The following is a 17,480-nucleotide window of genomic DNA, read 5'->3' as shown; positions in this document are numbered from 1 at the left end:
GAGATAGTTCTGTCACACCGGGCTGAGCAGACACAATCAGACCCTTGTTCTGAGAGGAGGGAGAGGGCAGCTCTGTTTCGGCCTACAGACAGAGAATACATGAGCCCTCTACAGTGTGATCAGAGCAGAGGATGCTCCAGTTGAACACACAGAGTGAAACAACATTCAGACTGAGTGCTTTTGGAGGAAAGAGAGAGGAAATGTACTAATCCCAGATAGCAGTACACAAGAGGAAACATATCTTGGCATTTCAGCTGCAGTTAATGGCTTCAGGGGTTTTAAGGCTCATGTTATCAGCCTGGAAAAGGCTCACAAAAGGAACAAGAATTCAGTCCTTAAAGATAAACTAGATCTTCATGGTTTCAAAGTTTGAAATAATCTAAAAACATTACCTGAGCAACAGTGTCATGCGATCTGCAGTATTAACTGACAATAAGATGCCTATTTTGCAGCTTAAAGGAAAATATACAAACTCACCTGACTGATGTTGCAACTCCTGTCCTTAATGAACATTTAAGGGATTTCTAAAGATAAAAAAAGAGAAAATAAATGTCTAAATGTCGCACTTGTAACTTTGTATTTGAGCACAATGAATATCATAAAGAACTCATAAAAATCTGGCCAGCATATTTAAAATATTGTAATTTATTTGTTGTGGATTATGGTTTGTTGGTTGTGGAAAGTTGTGGTATGATAAAAGCATTTGTGGTTTGAAGATGGACAAGGACTTGGCTTGTCAGCACACTATCAAACCACACATGAAAAATCCTTTGGGAACTGATCAAACAAACAACTGTTTTGAGGAAAGATAAACATAGCACAATATTATCTAACCACACTTTTAACAACACATTTAACAGCAGAGCAAGATTAGAGAATAAATATATTTGTACAAAATGCTTTGATGAAATTTTTGATCCTTTCAGCTGTCAGCTGAAACCTACCCTAAGGAGCAAAGAAAGAAAAATACATACATTCTTTGGAATAGTTTTCATGGATTGATTCCAGAACCACTACTCTACTTTCTCTTGACTGCAAGTCATAGATTCAATCTGCCACAATAAAGTAATAAAGCAGGCATTGATTGATTTGTAGTTGTAATTACTGTGGCGTTGTCTTGTTAATAGCTTTATTTTCCTGCCTTTCCAACCACATCTACTGCGGCTCTCACAAGAAACAACCCTAAAAGGTTAAAGGCTGTAGCCCCCAAGGGTGAATCATAGGTCCAAGGTTACATGGAAATGGGAGACTGATTGCTTCTCAAAGACATCTCGAAATCTACTCCCGAAAACAATATTCTATGATGGATCTGCAGTCTATGAACCAAGGGTTAAAGAATGTGGGCAAATCATCGTCTGGCAACAGGGGGCCAATGCTACTTTTTGAAAAGACTAAACTCTTAAAAAAGGCATTAAAAAGTGAAAACATTAATAATTAACTACTGTTAACTCAGTGGGAGAGTAGAGGGCAGTAAGTGGTGAACAGAAGTGGGATTTTTCTTCCAACATCATTTTTACAGAAGTGAGTTTTGGGGGGAGAAAATATCAATAATCAATCAAAGCTATAAACAGTATGCATAAATAAATATAAGACTAAATCAGTCAAAATAAGTAACTGAAATAATTGAACAGACTAAACAATAAGGTAACACATGAAACCAGCCAATGACATCAGCTGTTACTCCCACCATAATATTGTAACATTAAAGGGATACTCCACCCCAAAATGAAAATTTTGTCATTAATCACTTACCCCCATGTCGTTCCAAACCCCTAAAAGCTCCGTTCGTCTTCGGAAGACAATTTAAGATATTTTGGATGAAAACCCGGAGGCTTGAGACTGTCCCATAGACTGCCAAGTAAATAGCAGTGTCAAGGTCCATAAAAGGTATGAAAGTCGTGGTCAGAATACTCCATCTGCCATCAGACGTGCAATCTGGGTTATATGAAGTGACGGAAACACTTTTTGTAAGCGAAGAAAATAAAAATAACGACTTTATTCAACAATTGTTTTGTCTTGGTTAGACACAGAGGAGACCTTTGACAAAGGAATTGAATAAAGTTGTTATTTTTGTTTTCTTCGCTTACAAAAAGTTGTCCCTGTCGCTTCATATAACCCAGATTGTATTCTGACGACTTTCATACCATTTATGGACCTTGACACTGTTATTTATTTGGCAGTCTATGGGAGAGTCTCAAGCCTCCAGGTTTTCATCCAAAATATCTTCAATTGTGGTCCGAAGACAACGAAGCTTTTACGGGTTTGGAACGACATGATAACGACTTTATTCAACAATTGGAACGAATTTTGGGGTGGAGTATCACTTTAACAAATTTCATTAGTGTAGCATGACAAATAAATAATTTTATATTAATGGCCAACTAATCAACTGATTTAAGAAAATTAGCATTTATAACAAAAAAAGTCTTATTTATAATATAAGTTTAAGTAATGTGCTCAATTAAAAAAGTATTTTAACAATTTATGTATCATTTTCCATTAATAAATGTGCTAATGTATTTTCTGTGCATCAGCATAAGTCACATAGCTCTCTATATGTTGTAGGGAAGAGAAGAAAAAAAAAAAAGAATCAACCACTAATATATTCATTACACACACTAACTTAATTGAGAGTGAATAAATGAATGTTCCTACAATGTAATTAGCTTCTACAATGCATAACAAAACATCTAGTTAACAGTCTCAGGGCAAAAACCTTAAAGAAATCAGTACTTACCCACAGATACTCGCCAAACTACAATGCCATCTTGTGGTCATCCTTAAATATTCTGGCTATGAATTCAGCAGAGCTTGAAATGTAAAACGCTGATTCTTTTCATTGATTTTATTTGTTTATTTTAGTCAAATATATATGAACGCTTCCTTCATGAGGAGGGCTTCTGGGAGAATTGTTTACATAAAGATCCATTCATCTAAATAAAACTGCAAACAAATCAAACATTGTAATAAGCATAATGATACAGGGACAGACTGTTTTTAGTTTGTGCTGTGGGATGACATTTCAACAATGTAACACAGTCACAATTCATTGTGATAAAACATGATTCTCTTTTCCTCGCAATGCATCTCAGAGTATTTATATGATTTGTAGTTTTTAAAAGTTCCTGAAGATATTAGGAAATTCCCAAAAAGTGTTGTGTGAAAGCATCCATCCACACTTTCGGTGATGATTTAAAGAGTTATGTAGGAGGTTTTTGCATAAAGGCACAAAGCAGTAAGGCCCCCCAAGGGCATCCTATTCTCATTTTTTTTTTTTTTTTTTTTTTGGCAAGACATTGGTCCCAATTGGCAGTCCTCTTTTTCCATGCCACTTACGTAAAAGAAAAAGAAGAAAAAAAGAAAAAAAAAAATCAATAAAAGCATAATGTGATTATACTTAATGTGTACAGGTCTAATTCAACTAAAAACAATATACATACTGAAACCTACAGTCAGATGTGATCTACAGTTTAAAGAATACAGTGGGACATTCTGAAGTTTCAGCAGTGTATGACATCCTATTAGAGAGCTTGTTTGGGGGCAGCTAAGCCAAGCCTAATACAGACGGTACAGCTCAGATTTAATCTTTCCCTGTGTGAAGCTATTCTGTGTGCTGGAGACAGGCAGGACTGCCAGGAGTCTAAGGATAGTTGAAATGTTGGGAAAAGACTCAATGTCTGAAGTTTTGAGAGTGCCAAGAACAGTGTCGGGTAGGTGTTGATGACTGGCAATAGAGTCTTGCCACCTGTCCCTCCATCTCTGCAGCTCATCCTGGAAAGAGTTTGGGTCAGGTAAGACATATTGGAACACCCTGACAAACTCTGTGTCCTTGCAGCATCCCTCCACTTTGGACATGACATAAGGCACAACCTGCAAGCAGCGAAGAGCAGACAGAACATCCTGGGAGAGCCCTTCCATCTCAGCAATACAGTGCTCAATGGCCCCTTTACTGATGTCCTCTCTGTAGTGCACATTTAAGGGTGGTTGTAGTGAAAGTACCTGCTTAGATGCTAATGCAACTGCCTCTTGAAACCAGGTTTGATGATGTGAGTCAATACTGTTCTTTATTGCACTGAGAGAGGGGAGCAAATCAGACAGGCGGTTTACAGCTTGATACACATCGAAGGAATTTCCCTGAAAGCTTGGGCTTATGCTTTTGGTGAGCCTCAAGATGTTTTTCATAATCACAACGGTCAATATGAAATCAAAGTTTTGGATGGCAGAAAGGAAGCTCTGAGCCCGTGTTGTGTTTGCCTCATTATCTTGGTTCCCTTTCATCTCATTCAAGCAAAAGACGATGGCCTCTAGAGTGTCTGTAGTAAGCTCCAGAACTTCGTGGCTCATTGCCAATTGATTGCTGCTGATCTTGGCTTTCAGCTCACTGGCCTTCCTTTCGTCATTCTGGAACAAATGCACAACAGCATCCTCTAGTCTTACACGTCGTTGAATATCCTCAGAGAACCACATTAAGAGCTGCTCCAAGCACTCAAAACAGTGAGCGGTCTCTCTCAGGGAGGACAAACTGGCTAGCAAAGATTTTGGAGTTACAAGGTTTGGAAAACTGAAAGCATGAGGGAGTCTCTGGGAAAGCAAAGCTGAGGCCTGTGTCATCTGAGAAACTGAGGCACCTTGTCTTGCCAAAGATTGACTACTACAGAGTGCCAAGTTCAAACCCCACTTCTCAGAGAGGGTGATGGTGAGTGTATCCACAAATGAAGGAATGTTTGTGGAAAGGGGGATAAAGGCTAATATATTTTCACACTGAATGTCTTGTTTGTTAAGGTAGTGTATCCCTACAGGCATGTATGGTTGGCCATCAATTGCAAACTCTTCCTCTGTGAATATGGAAAAGAACTTTATGTTGCACAGTTCCTTGAGCAATTCCTCTCGAGCAACAGTATCGTAGGGGGTAAAAACTATTTTTTCTAGTCCAGTGCAATCCAGGGTAACTACTTGGTTTGCAGCATCCTGAGCCTTTTCTTCAGACTGGACTGTGCCTTCAGATTCTGCTGCCATGGGATGATCAGTAATATCCTCAGGTGAAGCAGGTGTGCAATGGTCAGAAACATGTGGAGTTATTGCAGAGGACTGATCAAGGCAAATGTGTACTTCTGCAGTTTCTTTGTCTGAGCAATCTGGAGCCACAGAACTGATCTGATCTGTGCCACAGTCTGCAGCTACTTTGGGCTGCTCAAGGCCAACCTGATCTACTATGTTGGACTGATCAGTTTCACTGTGATTCCCTGGTACTATCTGATCATTTCCACCTTGACTAAGTGCCACAGACTGATCAGGTACACTTTGATTGAATGCAATTGCAAGAATAGTTTCACATTGGGCTTTTACTACAGACTGATCATTTCCACAAGATATATCTGCCACAAGCTGATCATTTCCACTTTGATTCCCAGATGCTATCTGACAAGTTCCACTTCCATCTGCTAACCCAAATCCACTTTGATGTTCTACTAAAGGCTGATGAGTTGCAAATTCCACAAATGTATCATCTACAGTTTGATCTGATGACTGATCACTTCCACCTTGATCTACTGTTACAGACTGATCATTTCCAGACTCAACAACCAGCTCATCAGATTCGCATTGATCTCCCAAAACTAACCGATTAGTTCCAACTTCATTTGGTAAGGCAGACTGACCAGTTCCACTATGATCTACTGTTACAGACTGATCATTTCCAGAGTCAACTACCATGAGCTGATCAGCTCCACATTGATCCCCCAGTATTAATTGACTAGTTCCTACTTTGTTTGGTAATATAGTTTCTGTCTGAGTGGTTTCAATTTTACCCTCAACTACAGACTGATCAGACTCAAATTGACCAACTGCTATAAACTGATCAGGTACACTCTGATCTTCTGTAACTGACTGACAGGTTACATCTTGATCTGCTGTTACAGACTGATCATTTCCAGAGTCATCATCTACCATGAGCTGATCAGATGCATTTCGATCTCCTGATAATAACTGACTAGTTTCACCTTCGTTTGGAAATCCAGTTTCTGTCTGACCCGGCTTGTTTTGATCTTCTACTATGGAATGATCATTTTCAACATGACCAACTACTATGAACTGTTCTGTTACACTTGGGTCACCTATTTCTGACTGACCAGTTAAACTTTGATCTGCTGTTAGAGACTGCTCATTTCCAGAGTCAACTACCATGAGCTCGTGAGATTCACTTTGATCCTCTGAGATTAACTCTCTTTCATTTGCTAACCCAGGTTCTGTCTTACTAGCATCTTGACTTTCCACTACTGAATGTACAGTTTCAAATTGACCATCTGCCATGAACTGATCATTTACAGTCTGATCTTCGGATACTGACTGACCAGTTTCGTCCTGACCTGCTGCTATAGAATGAAAACTTCCAGAGTTATCAACAGCCTCAAGTTCATGAGATCCAATTTTTTCCACTGAAACCAAGTGACCAGTTTCTCCTTCATGTGCTATCACTGTTACTATCTGACAAGCTTCATCCTGCCCTTTTACAATAGACTGATCAGTTTCAACTGGACTAACTTCCAACTGGTCAACTACACGCTGTTCCCCTGTTGATGGCTGACCATTTCCACCCTGATCTTCAACTACGTATGGATAATTTCCACTCACATCAACTTCCATGACTTGATCAGTTTCGCTTTGATGGACTGACTCTAACCGATCATTTACACTGTGATCAACTGACATGAGCTGAACAGATTCACTCTGATCCTCTGACACAAACTGACCATCTGCTAACCCTGTTACTATGGGACAAACTTCATCTTGAGCAACTATGGATGAATCGTTTTCAACTTGAACAACTGCCATGAACTGATCAGGTACACTTTGTTCCTCTGTTGCTAGCTGGTCAGTTTCACCTGGTTCTTCTACTACAAACTGATCAACTTCCATAGGTAGATCAGTTTCACTTTGATTAACTGATACTGACTGAATGGTATTAACTGGACGTTCTTCACTGAATTGCTCAGTTCCACTCTGATTAGTAACCATTCGATCCCCTGTTACTGACGGACCAATTCCACACTGATCAAGTACTTCAGATCTATCATTTACATCTTGAACAAGAGCGATCAGTTGATCACTTTTATCATGTTCTGCTACTGTAGATTGCATAATGGCATCTTGGACAGATTCTGTTGGTTGGTCAGGTGTGCTGGTTTGCAGAGCATGGATGACTTGAGCTGCAGTTGTGGCTTTTTCTGAGCTGGTAAGTGTTGAACATGATCTGGTCTGGTCAGGTGTGTTTTCTTCAGCTCTTTCTATTTCACTAGAATCACTGGTTTCCACTAGAATTTCCTCTGCAGCAGCAGTTTCAACATCTAAACAAAAGGATGACACATATTTAATAAAAAAAAAAAAAAAAAGAGATAACTTATTACTAATACTTTTTATTTAATATCACTCACCAATGCCAGCATCCTTTGTCTCTTGTGAATAATCTGAACCATTTTTATCTACAGCCATCTCCTGTGGAACCATGGTAATCACCTCTGAAAAGGGACAGGAAAGAGTGTGTCAGAATAAAACACAACAGCAATTTCATTACTTTGAAAACCCATTTGAGCTACTCAATTCGTTTTAGTGACAGAATAATTAGTTGAGCAATTAGTTTTACTTACCACCTTCCATTCTCAGATGATTAACTCTTGATTTTACCTACATGTATGAAGAAGAAAAAAAAGAAAAAAAGAAAGAAACAGGAACATTACTTTGTTTAAAAGTTGATATTAATACTAATACGAGCACACAGCTAGGGTGATTGACAGTGTATGTTAGTTTCATATTTTTGGACAATTAGAATTATTAACAGTGTAAACACTAAGATATGTACCACACCTGAGCAAGGAATTGATTACTTTCTGGAACACCCTCCATGCATTTCTCAATCACCTCCTCCAGGCACTGCAGTGTCTGGCGATGCATAAGGAGCATCACAGCATCAGTCTTACTGCCCCTGCTGAAGATACTATTTCTCAGTAAGGTCCTCAAGGAGTTTAGTGTCGTCTTCATTAGATCACACTCCATGCTAATACTAGGCAACACGGCCACAAGCTTAAGAAGTGTTGCAACGTTTGGAAGGTTTCTGGCTTCATTATGGAGCAATGTCTCAGAGATAGAGGTGGGAGGACAAACATCTTGATACTTCTCCCTCCATACTGTGGCCCAGGTGTTAATGTCTTCTTCTGCTGTCTCTGGCTCAGGGAGATCGCTCAGGTATATAGTGTGCAGTTTATCTGTGGATTCTGGGAGAATAGGCAGAGGGTTGCACGTTGGCAGAAGGGACAAAACTTTCAGGGCTTTTAGGTGATTCTCTGAGAAGTTAAACTTCATTTCTTCAATCAAACCATTTAGAACTGGTAAGCTAACTGCTTCCATGTAGAACGTTTCTGGTGAATCATAGCTACTGACAGATTCTGCATATGACAGCAATCCCATGACCTTAGTAGCAAGCTCCACTGCCTCCTCAAACCAGATAGAATGCACTGCACTCACATTGTCCAACATCTTGCTAAAAGAATCTATTATTGGCATAATCTTCTCAAGCTCGCATATAATGTCAGCTGGGTTTCCACAGCGAAACACAGTGCTGCAATTCCTCAAGGGAGCACATGCATTCTTTAAGATCACTAGGGGGATGACAAAATCGACCTGTCTAATAGCTGTGGACAGGGTCTGGGAATGCAGTGACATGCTACTACTCCATGACCCACTGCAGTTGGTGCTTACAGAATCTAGGCAGTTCAGGACTCCCTCCAGCATGTCCACCAAAATATCGAAGAAGTCTTCTCTCTTTTTCCATCTGGACAGGCAGGTCTCTGGGATCTCTGCAAGTGCCTCACGTGGGGTATTCAGGAGCCCATCCATGGTCTTGGCAAGCTCACTCTCTAATTTGGGTGACTGGTCAAAAAACTGTAGCAGATCCTCAGCTGTCTCTAGAACCTTTGTAATGGAGGCATTTTGTAGGCTTAAAGCCAGCCAGTAGGCAAGTCCACAAGACTCACTGGGAGTGTTCACAGCTAACGGATAGCTCTCTAAAAAGCCCAAAGCCATCTTTCTGAGACTTTTGCTCCCCGTACCAAAGCACATGATGGACTGGCCATGACAGCAGCCCATCTGAAGTCCCCACTCATCCTCAAGTGTGGCTGAAAGCAACTTTGCTTGCAAATCCACATCAGAGCTCTCATCAAAAGGCAGAAATCCTATAAGCTCCACTTTGGGTATGCAATCATTCACATACCTAACAAAGACTGGTAGGAACTTCACCTCTCCAACTGAGATAGCTCTATCAGTGATGATGGAAAAGAAAGGAGAGTCCTGAACTTCAGTGAGGATTGTTTGTCGTATGGCCTTCACAATTCTTTGTAACATTTCTCCCTCTGAAAACAATGTCCCTTCCTCCTGTACCCAATGACACGAGGTAAGTTTCTGAACAACAGCATCTTGCTCTGGTTTATTGAGGTCAATCAATGAACAGTTTCTCCTTGCAAGCTTAGCTGCCTGTTTAAAGACTTCTTCACAGTTACTTGTGTTGTCAGCTGGTTCATCAGAATGGCCATTCTCATCTGGAACCAGATCCACTTCAACTTTTACATGCTGTTCCTCAGCTGCCACTTCCAAGCAACCAGCAACCACTTCTATATTCTCAGACTGCTGCTGAATCTCTATGCTTTGTGCTCCCTCTTTGTGGATGTCTGCCTAGAAGTCAGGATAAACATTATTTTAGACAGCTTTTTCAACAACAAAATATTTCATTAAACTCAAGTGCAAGACCATTCCCAAAAATTACATACCACTGCCAGTAATCTCAGAATTCATCACAAGTATTCTGGAGTCCTGTGAATAGAAATGTTACTTAAAATCAATCAACTAAGAACGACTGATTTGAATCAACATTTTACCTGAAATAGTTTAAAGCAATTTTCACCTAAATCAATGATCTATACTCTAATATATAAACTATTCTCTAAACCCTTTGAAAATTTGACAGCTATATACTATTTAACTGTTAATACAAATTATAATAATTATCACCACAACTTTACAAACCTGCTGAGCTTCCCTGTCTTCTTCTTCATTCATGTGGGTGTCATCTGCAATGTTGGAAATTGAGCATTAAAGTCAACATGAAATTAAAATTCTCCCTACCTATTTTCTAAATGCATGTTACTGATCTTACTGTAAACAATTCATGCATGCATGCTTTATTTCCTACTGTATGCAATTCATGCATGCATGTTTCATTTAAAAAAAAAAACTCAATTTTAAATCAATACATAACTCAATTTACTGGTGAAACAACAGACTTCTTTCTGATTACTGAATTCCCCAGTCATTTAGTGTGATTAAACACCACCTCCACTTTTTTCCTCCTCTCAAAAGACAAGATGAAAAAAAGCATGCAGACTTTGATTCTTTAAAAAAAACAAGCAAGCAATAAAAATGATAATATATTGCATACCTTCTGTTTTTATTTCAGCAGTCCTTCCAAAGGTTTTGGATTCTTTGTCCTGTGAAATAAATGACTTTACAAACACATCTGAAAAGCAAATTAAACATTTAAAACAAAAAACACATTACTGAAAAAACATTCTTACCAGGCAAATACCCTCCAACGTCTTCGGTGTGAGCTTTAAGCACTGAGCAACCATTCGGTCTAGATCTCTTTTAAAGTCAATGCCCACCTGAAGCATGGCTAAACAGGGTGATCTGTCCATAGGTGAGGTGTTGCTCACATAGTCTTGATACATTTTGTGCCGCTTCACCTCACCACAATATTCCAAAGCTGTGCTTGGCAACACACACATAATCTTCAGCAATGTGTTGATGTTTATGAAGTACTGCATGAGGGGTAGACGCAGAGTCTGAAAAATTGTCTCTGGTATGGTTACACTAACCACTTTTGTTTTCCACTTCACTTTCCAGCAGCTCAGCTCAGTGAAGAAGTTGTCAGGATCGGGAAGATCACCAATGTACAATGGAGGTTTTGACTTGAGCGTTTCAAAAACATAGCTCATTGTCACAGAACACGGGACCAAGGACAATAGGTTGAGAGCCTCCTTGTGGTCATCAGAGAAATAGTCTTTCACCATGTTTATAAGGTGGTCAACTAAAGGGACACTCATTGCATCTTTGTAGTATGAACCTGGTTTCAAAAGACTGTCCCTTGGAACGATCACGCTATCAGGAACTTTAACCTGCACACCCAGACTCTGAGCAAAACAAGTAGCTTCATCAAACCAATTCTGATGGAAAACCTTGATGTTGGTTTTCACTCTGTTAAGCGTGGCCACAATACCACTGATCTGGCTAAGCTGTGAGGCAGCACTAAAATGGTCTTTCTGTAGTGCTGCACTCAGTTCTTTGGTGAAGGATGAGGCGTTTTTTAGCGCAACGATTGCCACAATGAAATCAAAGTCCCTTATTAACTGAAGTAGTCTCTTGGCTCGGTTGGATACTGCCAAACTCCATCTTTGTGATTGGCTGTTATCAATATTTTCTAGCCAATCTACCAGAGGCTCCAGAATCTGAGCGAAGACTTCATAAGAGTCGTGTTTCTCAAGCCAAGTGGAGCAGAAATTTCCTTGAAGCTCATGGATTTTCTCGTAGCTCTCTCTTAGGCCTATGGCTAAGACTTGATCTAATTGTTTCTCGAGGTCAGGCATGCTGTGGAAAAATGACACTATCTCCTCTAATGTGTCTATGGCTCTGATGACTGCAGCTACTGGAACTGACCTTGACCACCAGGTATTAAAAGAGTAACATGAGCAGTGTGTGCATATAGCAAGAGGATACTTCTCCTGTATTTTACATGCAAAGGCCTTGAGCTTGTAGGATACTTCCCCAGAGCCAAGGTAAGCTTGACCTCTGCAGTAGCTCAAATCCAGACGCCACTCATTGGTGACAACATCAAAAAGTCGTTCACACATGGCCTCAGTGTCGTGAGTAACCTCGATAAAACCCAGAAGCTCAAGGCGCATGACATCGAAACTGTCAACAAATCTGATGAACAAAGGTAAGTATTCTGTCTCTCCAAATCTGACAACTCTGTCGATAAACAGGGAGAAGAATGAATTTCCGGCCTCTGAAAGAATCCTATCCCTAACAACATCCTCACACACTTTAAGGACTTCATTCATCTCAGATTTGGTCACATATTCTACTTCTTGATCTTGATCACCCTGAGTGTGTCTGCTTTGCCTGCTGTATGCTGCGGTGACAGCAGCCTGTAATGCAGATTTGAATGCCTCTTTATCAGTTTCTGCATACTCGGGCGGTTTCTGTCTCTCAATGTCCATATTTAAAGTCATCTCTCTCGGTTCTTCCGTATCTTCTTTAGAGGCATCATTTGCACTGGTTTCAGGAACTGAATAGTGGTTGGAGTAAAAATAAATAAATAAAATCAACAACTGTATCTAACATGAAATTCAGCTCAGTTAAATTTATTCTTGTTCAAGCTATGAAAATCAGAAAGGTGTTAACATTTTTGAAGAAAAATAAGTCAAAGGTGAGAAGCTTTACCTGATGGTTGCACTTCCATTACATCATCCTAAAAACAAATGAGAGGATCAAAATGGTGAATGGCTCGTTAAAAACATTGCCATTATTTATCTCCAGAAATGAAATATAATTAAATATAAATAGAATTATATTAATTCAAATCAAATAAAATTAAAGTCACCAAAAAATGCTTACTTCACGTAATAGCTGCAGGATTTCTGGATATTTCTTCACATACGCCTCCACCATTTCCTCAATGCTGAAGTGGACATCTTGATTGACATAAACAAAGGCCATATTGCTCAGTCTCTTTTCCGCTGGTAGTTCTTTCATGTAGGAGTGATAGCGGTCTAACACCATGTCATAGTGCCCATACACATCCGATTCAGCGCGGACACAAGGGATGGTGCCCAACACTCTCAACAGGCTCTGCACATTTGGGTAAAAGCCTATATCTGGGATCTTGAGGGTAGCAAAAACACTGGTGGGAAGAATCCTTCGCTTGCTAGCATGTCGCCATTTCACTTCCCAACAGCCCAGCTCATCATAAAAGGAGTCAGGACGAGCCAGGTTATTCAGGTTAGCATCAGCAACTTTGTCTTTGCGGATGCTAAAATTGTGGTCAGCCATGTATGAGGGCACCAATGACAACCATCTGAGGATTCTTGCCATTTCAGTGCCTAGGACTCTTTTGACTTCATCAACAAGGTATTGTAAAACCTTCTTACTCAGTGCTTCCCTGTAGTAATCCTCCAGTGAGGCTTGTGGTTTTTCCGCACCATCACCATTTGTCACCATCTCCACTGGCAGATTGACTGGCACCCCCAACTTCTTGGCTCTGGCCACTGCATCAGAAAACCACTTCCTGTGAAAAATGTCGATCTCCTGCATATGTTTGTTTAGAAGCTTTAAGGCGTTGGAGATGGTGTACTGCAACGTACTGCTGATGCTGATTATTCCTCTGAGGCTGGGGTTCAGGATGCTCACACAACACAGCGTGTTCTTCAAAACCACAAGAGTAATAATGAAATTAAAGTTCTTCAGCTTCTCTTTCAGCATTAGAAGCACTACGACTGTGTCTGCGTCCACATCTGAAAGGGCACTGGTGCACATCTCTCCAATGCTGTTCAAAAGTGGCTCTAAGATATCAAGCATTGTCTGGAAAGCATCGGTGGTGTGTTCCCAATGGTTCTGACAAGACTCCTTCACTCGGTCCACTTCGCCTTTGATGTGGCTGTACGAAGCAGTGATCTTGGCATCAAGTTTCTTCGCCAGAGTTTCTGATTGCCTAATAATGCAAGCAACCTGCTCTACAGTATCAACAACATCCTGAATTGGAAGGATGGGCATTGAGCGAATCAACCACACATTGAAGGCGTAAGGCTCACTAGGGGACAAAACTACCTGTGGAAAATCCCGCAGCATCCTGCATGAGAGATCCTTCAGTTTCTGACACATGGCACCTGATGACAGGTAGGTGAAGCCGCGGCAGTGCTCCATCCGCAGGCCCCACTTGTTCCGGATCTCAGATATAAGCATAAGGAACAGACTTTCAGAGTCTACATCGCATGGAATGAATCCCATGAGGTGCTTCTGTGGGAAGCCTTCACCTGTGACTGAGCGGATAAACACAGGAATCTGGTCCTTGCCGTCAATGTTTACTTTGTCTTGGAGAAATATTGAAAAAAAGCGTGCAAGGCGCAAGCTATTGCGGATCTCCTCACGCATCACATCCTCACCTAAGGTGAGCACTTCTTTTTGGTCGATCTTCTCTGCACATATGGTATTGACAGAGAGTGACCCAGCTGGGTCATTGCCCAGTGGTTTAACAGCGTTAAGAGATGTATTGTTGGCGATGCTAAAACCAATGAAGGCTAAAGTCTCCTTGAAGTAGTCTTTCAAAGTTTCCTTTGCTTTGGAAATAGCAGGATCCTCTTCTGATTCACCATGTGCAGGAGGATTGTGTGTTTCGCTGTTCTCAGCAGAATCACTCTCAACTTTATCTTGTGCCTCTGGCAAAGAGGGGTTTGAGTTATTGGTAGTACCTAAAAAAAAAAAAAAAAAAAAAAAGAAGAAGAAAATTAGTACAAACACACTTTAAAACAAAAACAGCAGAGAATCTGCTGTAATTACTTTGTGTAATTACAAAGAGATAAAATAATTTAAAAATGCTGACATGGAAATGCATTACCTACCTTTAGTTTTCTTTGTGGCAACTGGCTCCTCTCCTGTCTGAAAAAAAAAAAAAGTATTATTTATACTCAACACTACAATGTGTCTTCAATGACAAATAAAAACAATGAATAATAAGAATAAAATGCTAGTATATAATTTTAATGATGGCTATAAATTATAAAATGATTGTTGAGGGAATGGGCCATTGAGAACTATTACAAGCATGAAATCAGATTTACATGAGATGGTGGAATCACATTCAAATGTAGTAATTTACAAATAAGTACTCCAGTAATTTACAAATAAGAGTAATCTACACACAACTCAATCCTGAAATTGTCTACCTAGCCACCTCGTATTTAAATTCAAGTTAATCAAATAATAAAAAATTGGCAAATAGTTTGTTCCAATATATTTAAGTTAACAATAAAAGCCTGTATTGCATAAGAATGTGCTGATAAAAAGTCTTTACCAGATATCAAAAGACCTGTCTTTAAGGGAGTTGCTAGAGACCATGCATTATTAAAATTTTCTTGTGTTTTGTATTGATTTTGACTTGATTGTTGAAATTATTTTTCTCAAGATTTTTTTTCTCCGTCCATTCACAAAGCAAGAAAGTTATGAAACAGGGTAAAACAAAGTTTTTGAATCTAGATGTGTACATTAGATACTTACTTTCTCCAGTGTCCTTTTTCTGTTGCCAGTTTGTGCATTGTCCTGGTTGGTTGCAAAATCGAAAATAGTAGGAACAGCATCATCCTTCAAAACAGACGTCTGAGAGCTCTGAAATAAAAAGAAGTTTTACACGTCTCTTATCCTTAGCAAATAACAATAAATAAATTTCAAACATTAACAATTCAAAAATGGTGCCGTTTTCTGGGGGATAACATAGGACATGTCAGCCTACTAGTCAACCCTAGTAAAAATTAATTTCACTGGATTAAAAAATTAAAATAGAAGACGCTCATCAAAACCATGCAAACTTACTTGCTGACATATCATTGAGGTCTCAAAGTGTTTTGAGCACAATTTGTAGTTCATGTGTAAATCTTCAGGTGTTTTGGTCTCCAGATCTGGTCTGTGGCAGTTTCCCACCCATTGTTTACATCTACAGATACAAAGTGAGGTTAACGCAGTAATGTAAAAGTGATATTTTACCATTAAAAACATCAAGAATCAAAAATCACAGGTCTAAAACAAAGCACATGTGTTTTATAAACATTAAAATTGTCAATTTGACACCTAAAACCCACAACAAGAAAGCAAAAAGCACAAATCAAGCCATTAACAGAATAACGTATTCGGGGGGGAATTAAATTCCTGCCATTTTGGGAAGGGCCTGATGATGGCGAACGTGTACAGGAGTCATTTGCTTACAGTAACCCCATAAAAGTTGTAACAATCACTTTGAAAAAATGCAAAAGATAATTTCACGATTGCCAATTAGAAAATTGACCCCGGCAAAAAAAACCACTGCATAACCAGATTAACGAAAGCAACATGGCAAGCATAAGCTGACAATAAGGGTGCCATGCATTCAATGAATCATTGTAAAAAGGGGGGCAGAAGCTAACCAGCTAGCAAACAATGCTAATTTTTTCTCATTCTGTACTTAAAAATCTAAATTAAAAAAAATATATATAACATTGATTATATTGCCATTGCATTTACGCCCAAAGGCTGCACTCACCGAGCGGGATCCAGTGGGAACCTAAAGAAGGAAACGTTGGACTGGTCCGTACTCTGCTCGCAGTTTGCTGCGGCACAGCAGTCGGGCATTTTGGACTTAATCAAAATGAATACTGCATTGCATGAATCCTTCACTCAAAAGGAGACGCTTTTACGGCAAAAAGCGTGCGCGCATCTACTGACGCTATCGAGCGTTATTTCCAATCGTCGCGTGCATTCTACTGGAACTTGCTAATGGCCGATGTGTTGCTACTTTCACATGGGTATCAACAACCAGGAAGAACACCTATCTAGAGCGGAAATGGTCTAAACTGAGGACGGATCCCCTCCAAAAATAACTCTTATCATCGTCATTCGTTCTCCTTCTCAGGTGCATTTCCAGAATGTCAAAATGCTGCACAACTAATTTTAAACAGTGTTATCACGAGCTGATGACTCGAATACAAATTTGTTCCCTTTCTCCACGAGGCGCCAAGGTTTTTTGTAACCCACGTGAACATTCGAGGTCACACCCTTTTAATAACACTTAGTTGATTATTTTATAGGTGTAAGTATGCAGGGAACAATTATAGGGAGTTTAACCCATTTATTCACACATTGTAATATTTGAATTTGAAGAATCTAATAAGAGTTGTTGATGTACTTTGCAACGATAAAATACAAATTCAGGTTGTATTGATGTTAACATTTAAAACGGTCACAGCGGTTTAATTTTATTTTTCCCGTATAAAAGATGTCATAAAACACATACAAGCATCATGTTTGGTACATATATTAATATGTATTGTAATTATTAATATTTATAGGGTTTTATAAGAAGTAGCTATATAATTTACCCCACAACTGCCTAGTAGTAAAAAAAAATGTTTCTACATAGTTTCCAACCTTTCTTGTGCCTTATTGAGCAATTTTTGATTCAGTAAGAATTATCCAACGATAAAGCATAATTTCACAATTTGAATCCCTTTTTCAAAAAATGCATGCAGTTTTTTCAATATAAAAATTTTAATTCGTTTTTCAAAGAGTAAAATGTATGTGCTCACAAATATGAAAATATGGGAATAAATTAGTTAACATGTTGACTTGATTCTGCA

General features: G+C 39.3%; 1 protein-coding gene across 2 annotated transcripts; it reads right to left on the bottom strand.

The window, feature by feature from the left end:
* Window positions 1-2,839: 2,839 nt before the first annotated feature.
* Window positions 2,840-16,762, bottom strand: LOC109047956. 2 transcript variants are annotated; one of them, XM_042765251.1, is made up of 14 exons: window positions 16,388-16,762; window positions 15,685-15,805; window positions 15,373-15,480; window positions 14,718-14,754; window positions 12,718-14,567; window positions 12,544-12,571; window positions 10,620-12,388; window positions 10,484-10,532; window positions 10,072-10,115; window positions 9,816-9,858; window positions 7,861-9,722; window positions 7,644-7,680; window positions 7,431-7,514; window positions 2,840-7,343 (listed from the first exon to the last, which is right to left on the bottom strand). In XM_042765251.1, exons 1-14 carry the CDS (start codon window positions 16,474-16,476, stop codon window positions 3,556-3,558), a joined length of 9,909 nt encoding a protein of 3,302 aa, XP_042621185.1. In that variant the 5' UTR covers window positions 16,477-16,762; the 3' UTR covers window positions 2,840-3,555. The 2 variants fall into 2 exon arrangements, with proteins under 2 accessions (XP_042621185.1, XP_042621186.1); XM_042765252.1 differs by having other exon boundaries at window positions 7,861-9,719.
* Between the last annotated feature and the right edge of the window lie 718 nt (window positions 16,763-17,480).

The sequence above is a fragment of the Cyprinus carpio genome, chromosome A10 (assembly GCF_018340385.1).
Source record: "Cyprinus carpio isolate SPL01 chromosome A10, ASM1834038v1, whole genome shotgun sequence".
NCBI lineage: Eukaryota > Metazoa > Chordata > Actinopteri > Cypriniformes > Cyprinidae > Cyprinus > Cyprinus carpio.
The sequence above is the reverse complement of the archived record's forward strand: the minus strand, read 5'-3'. Positions and strand labels throughout refer to the sequence as shown.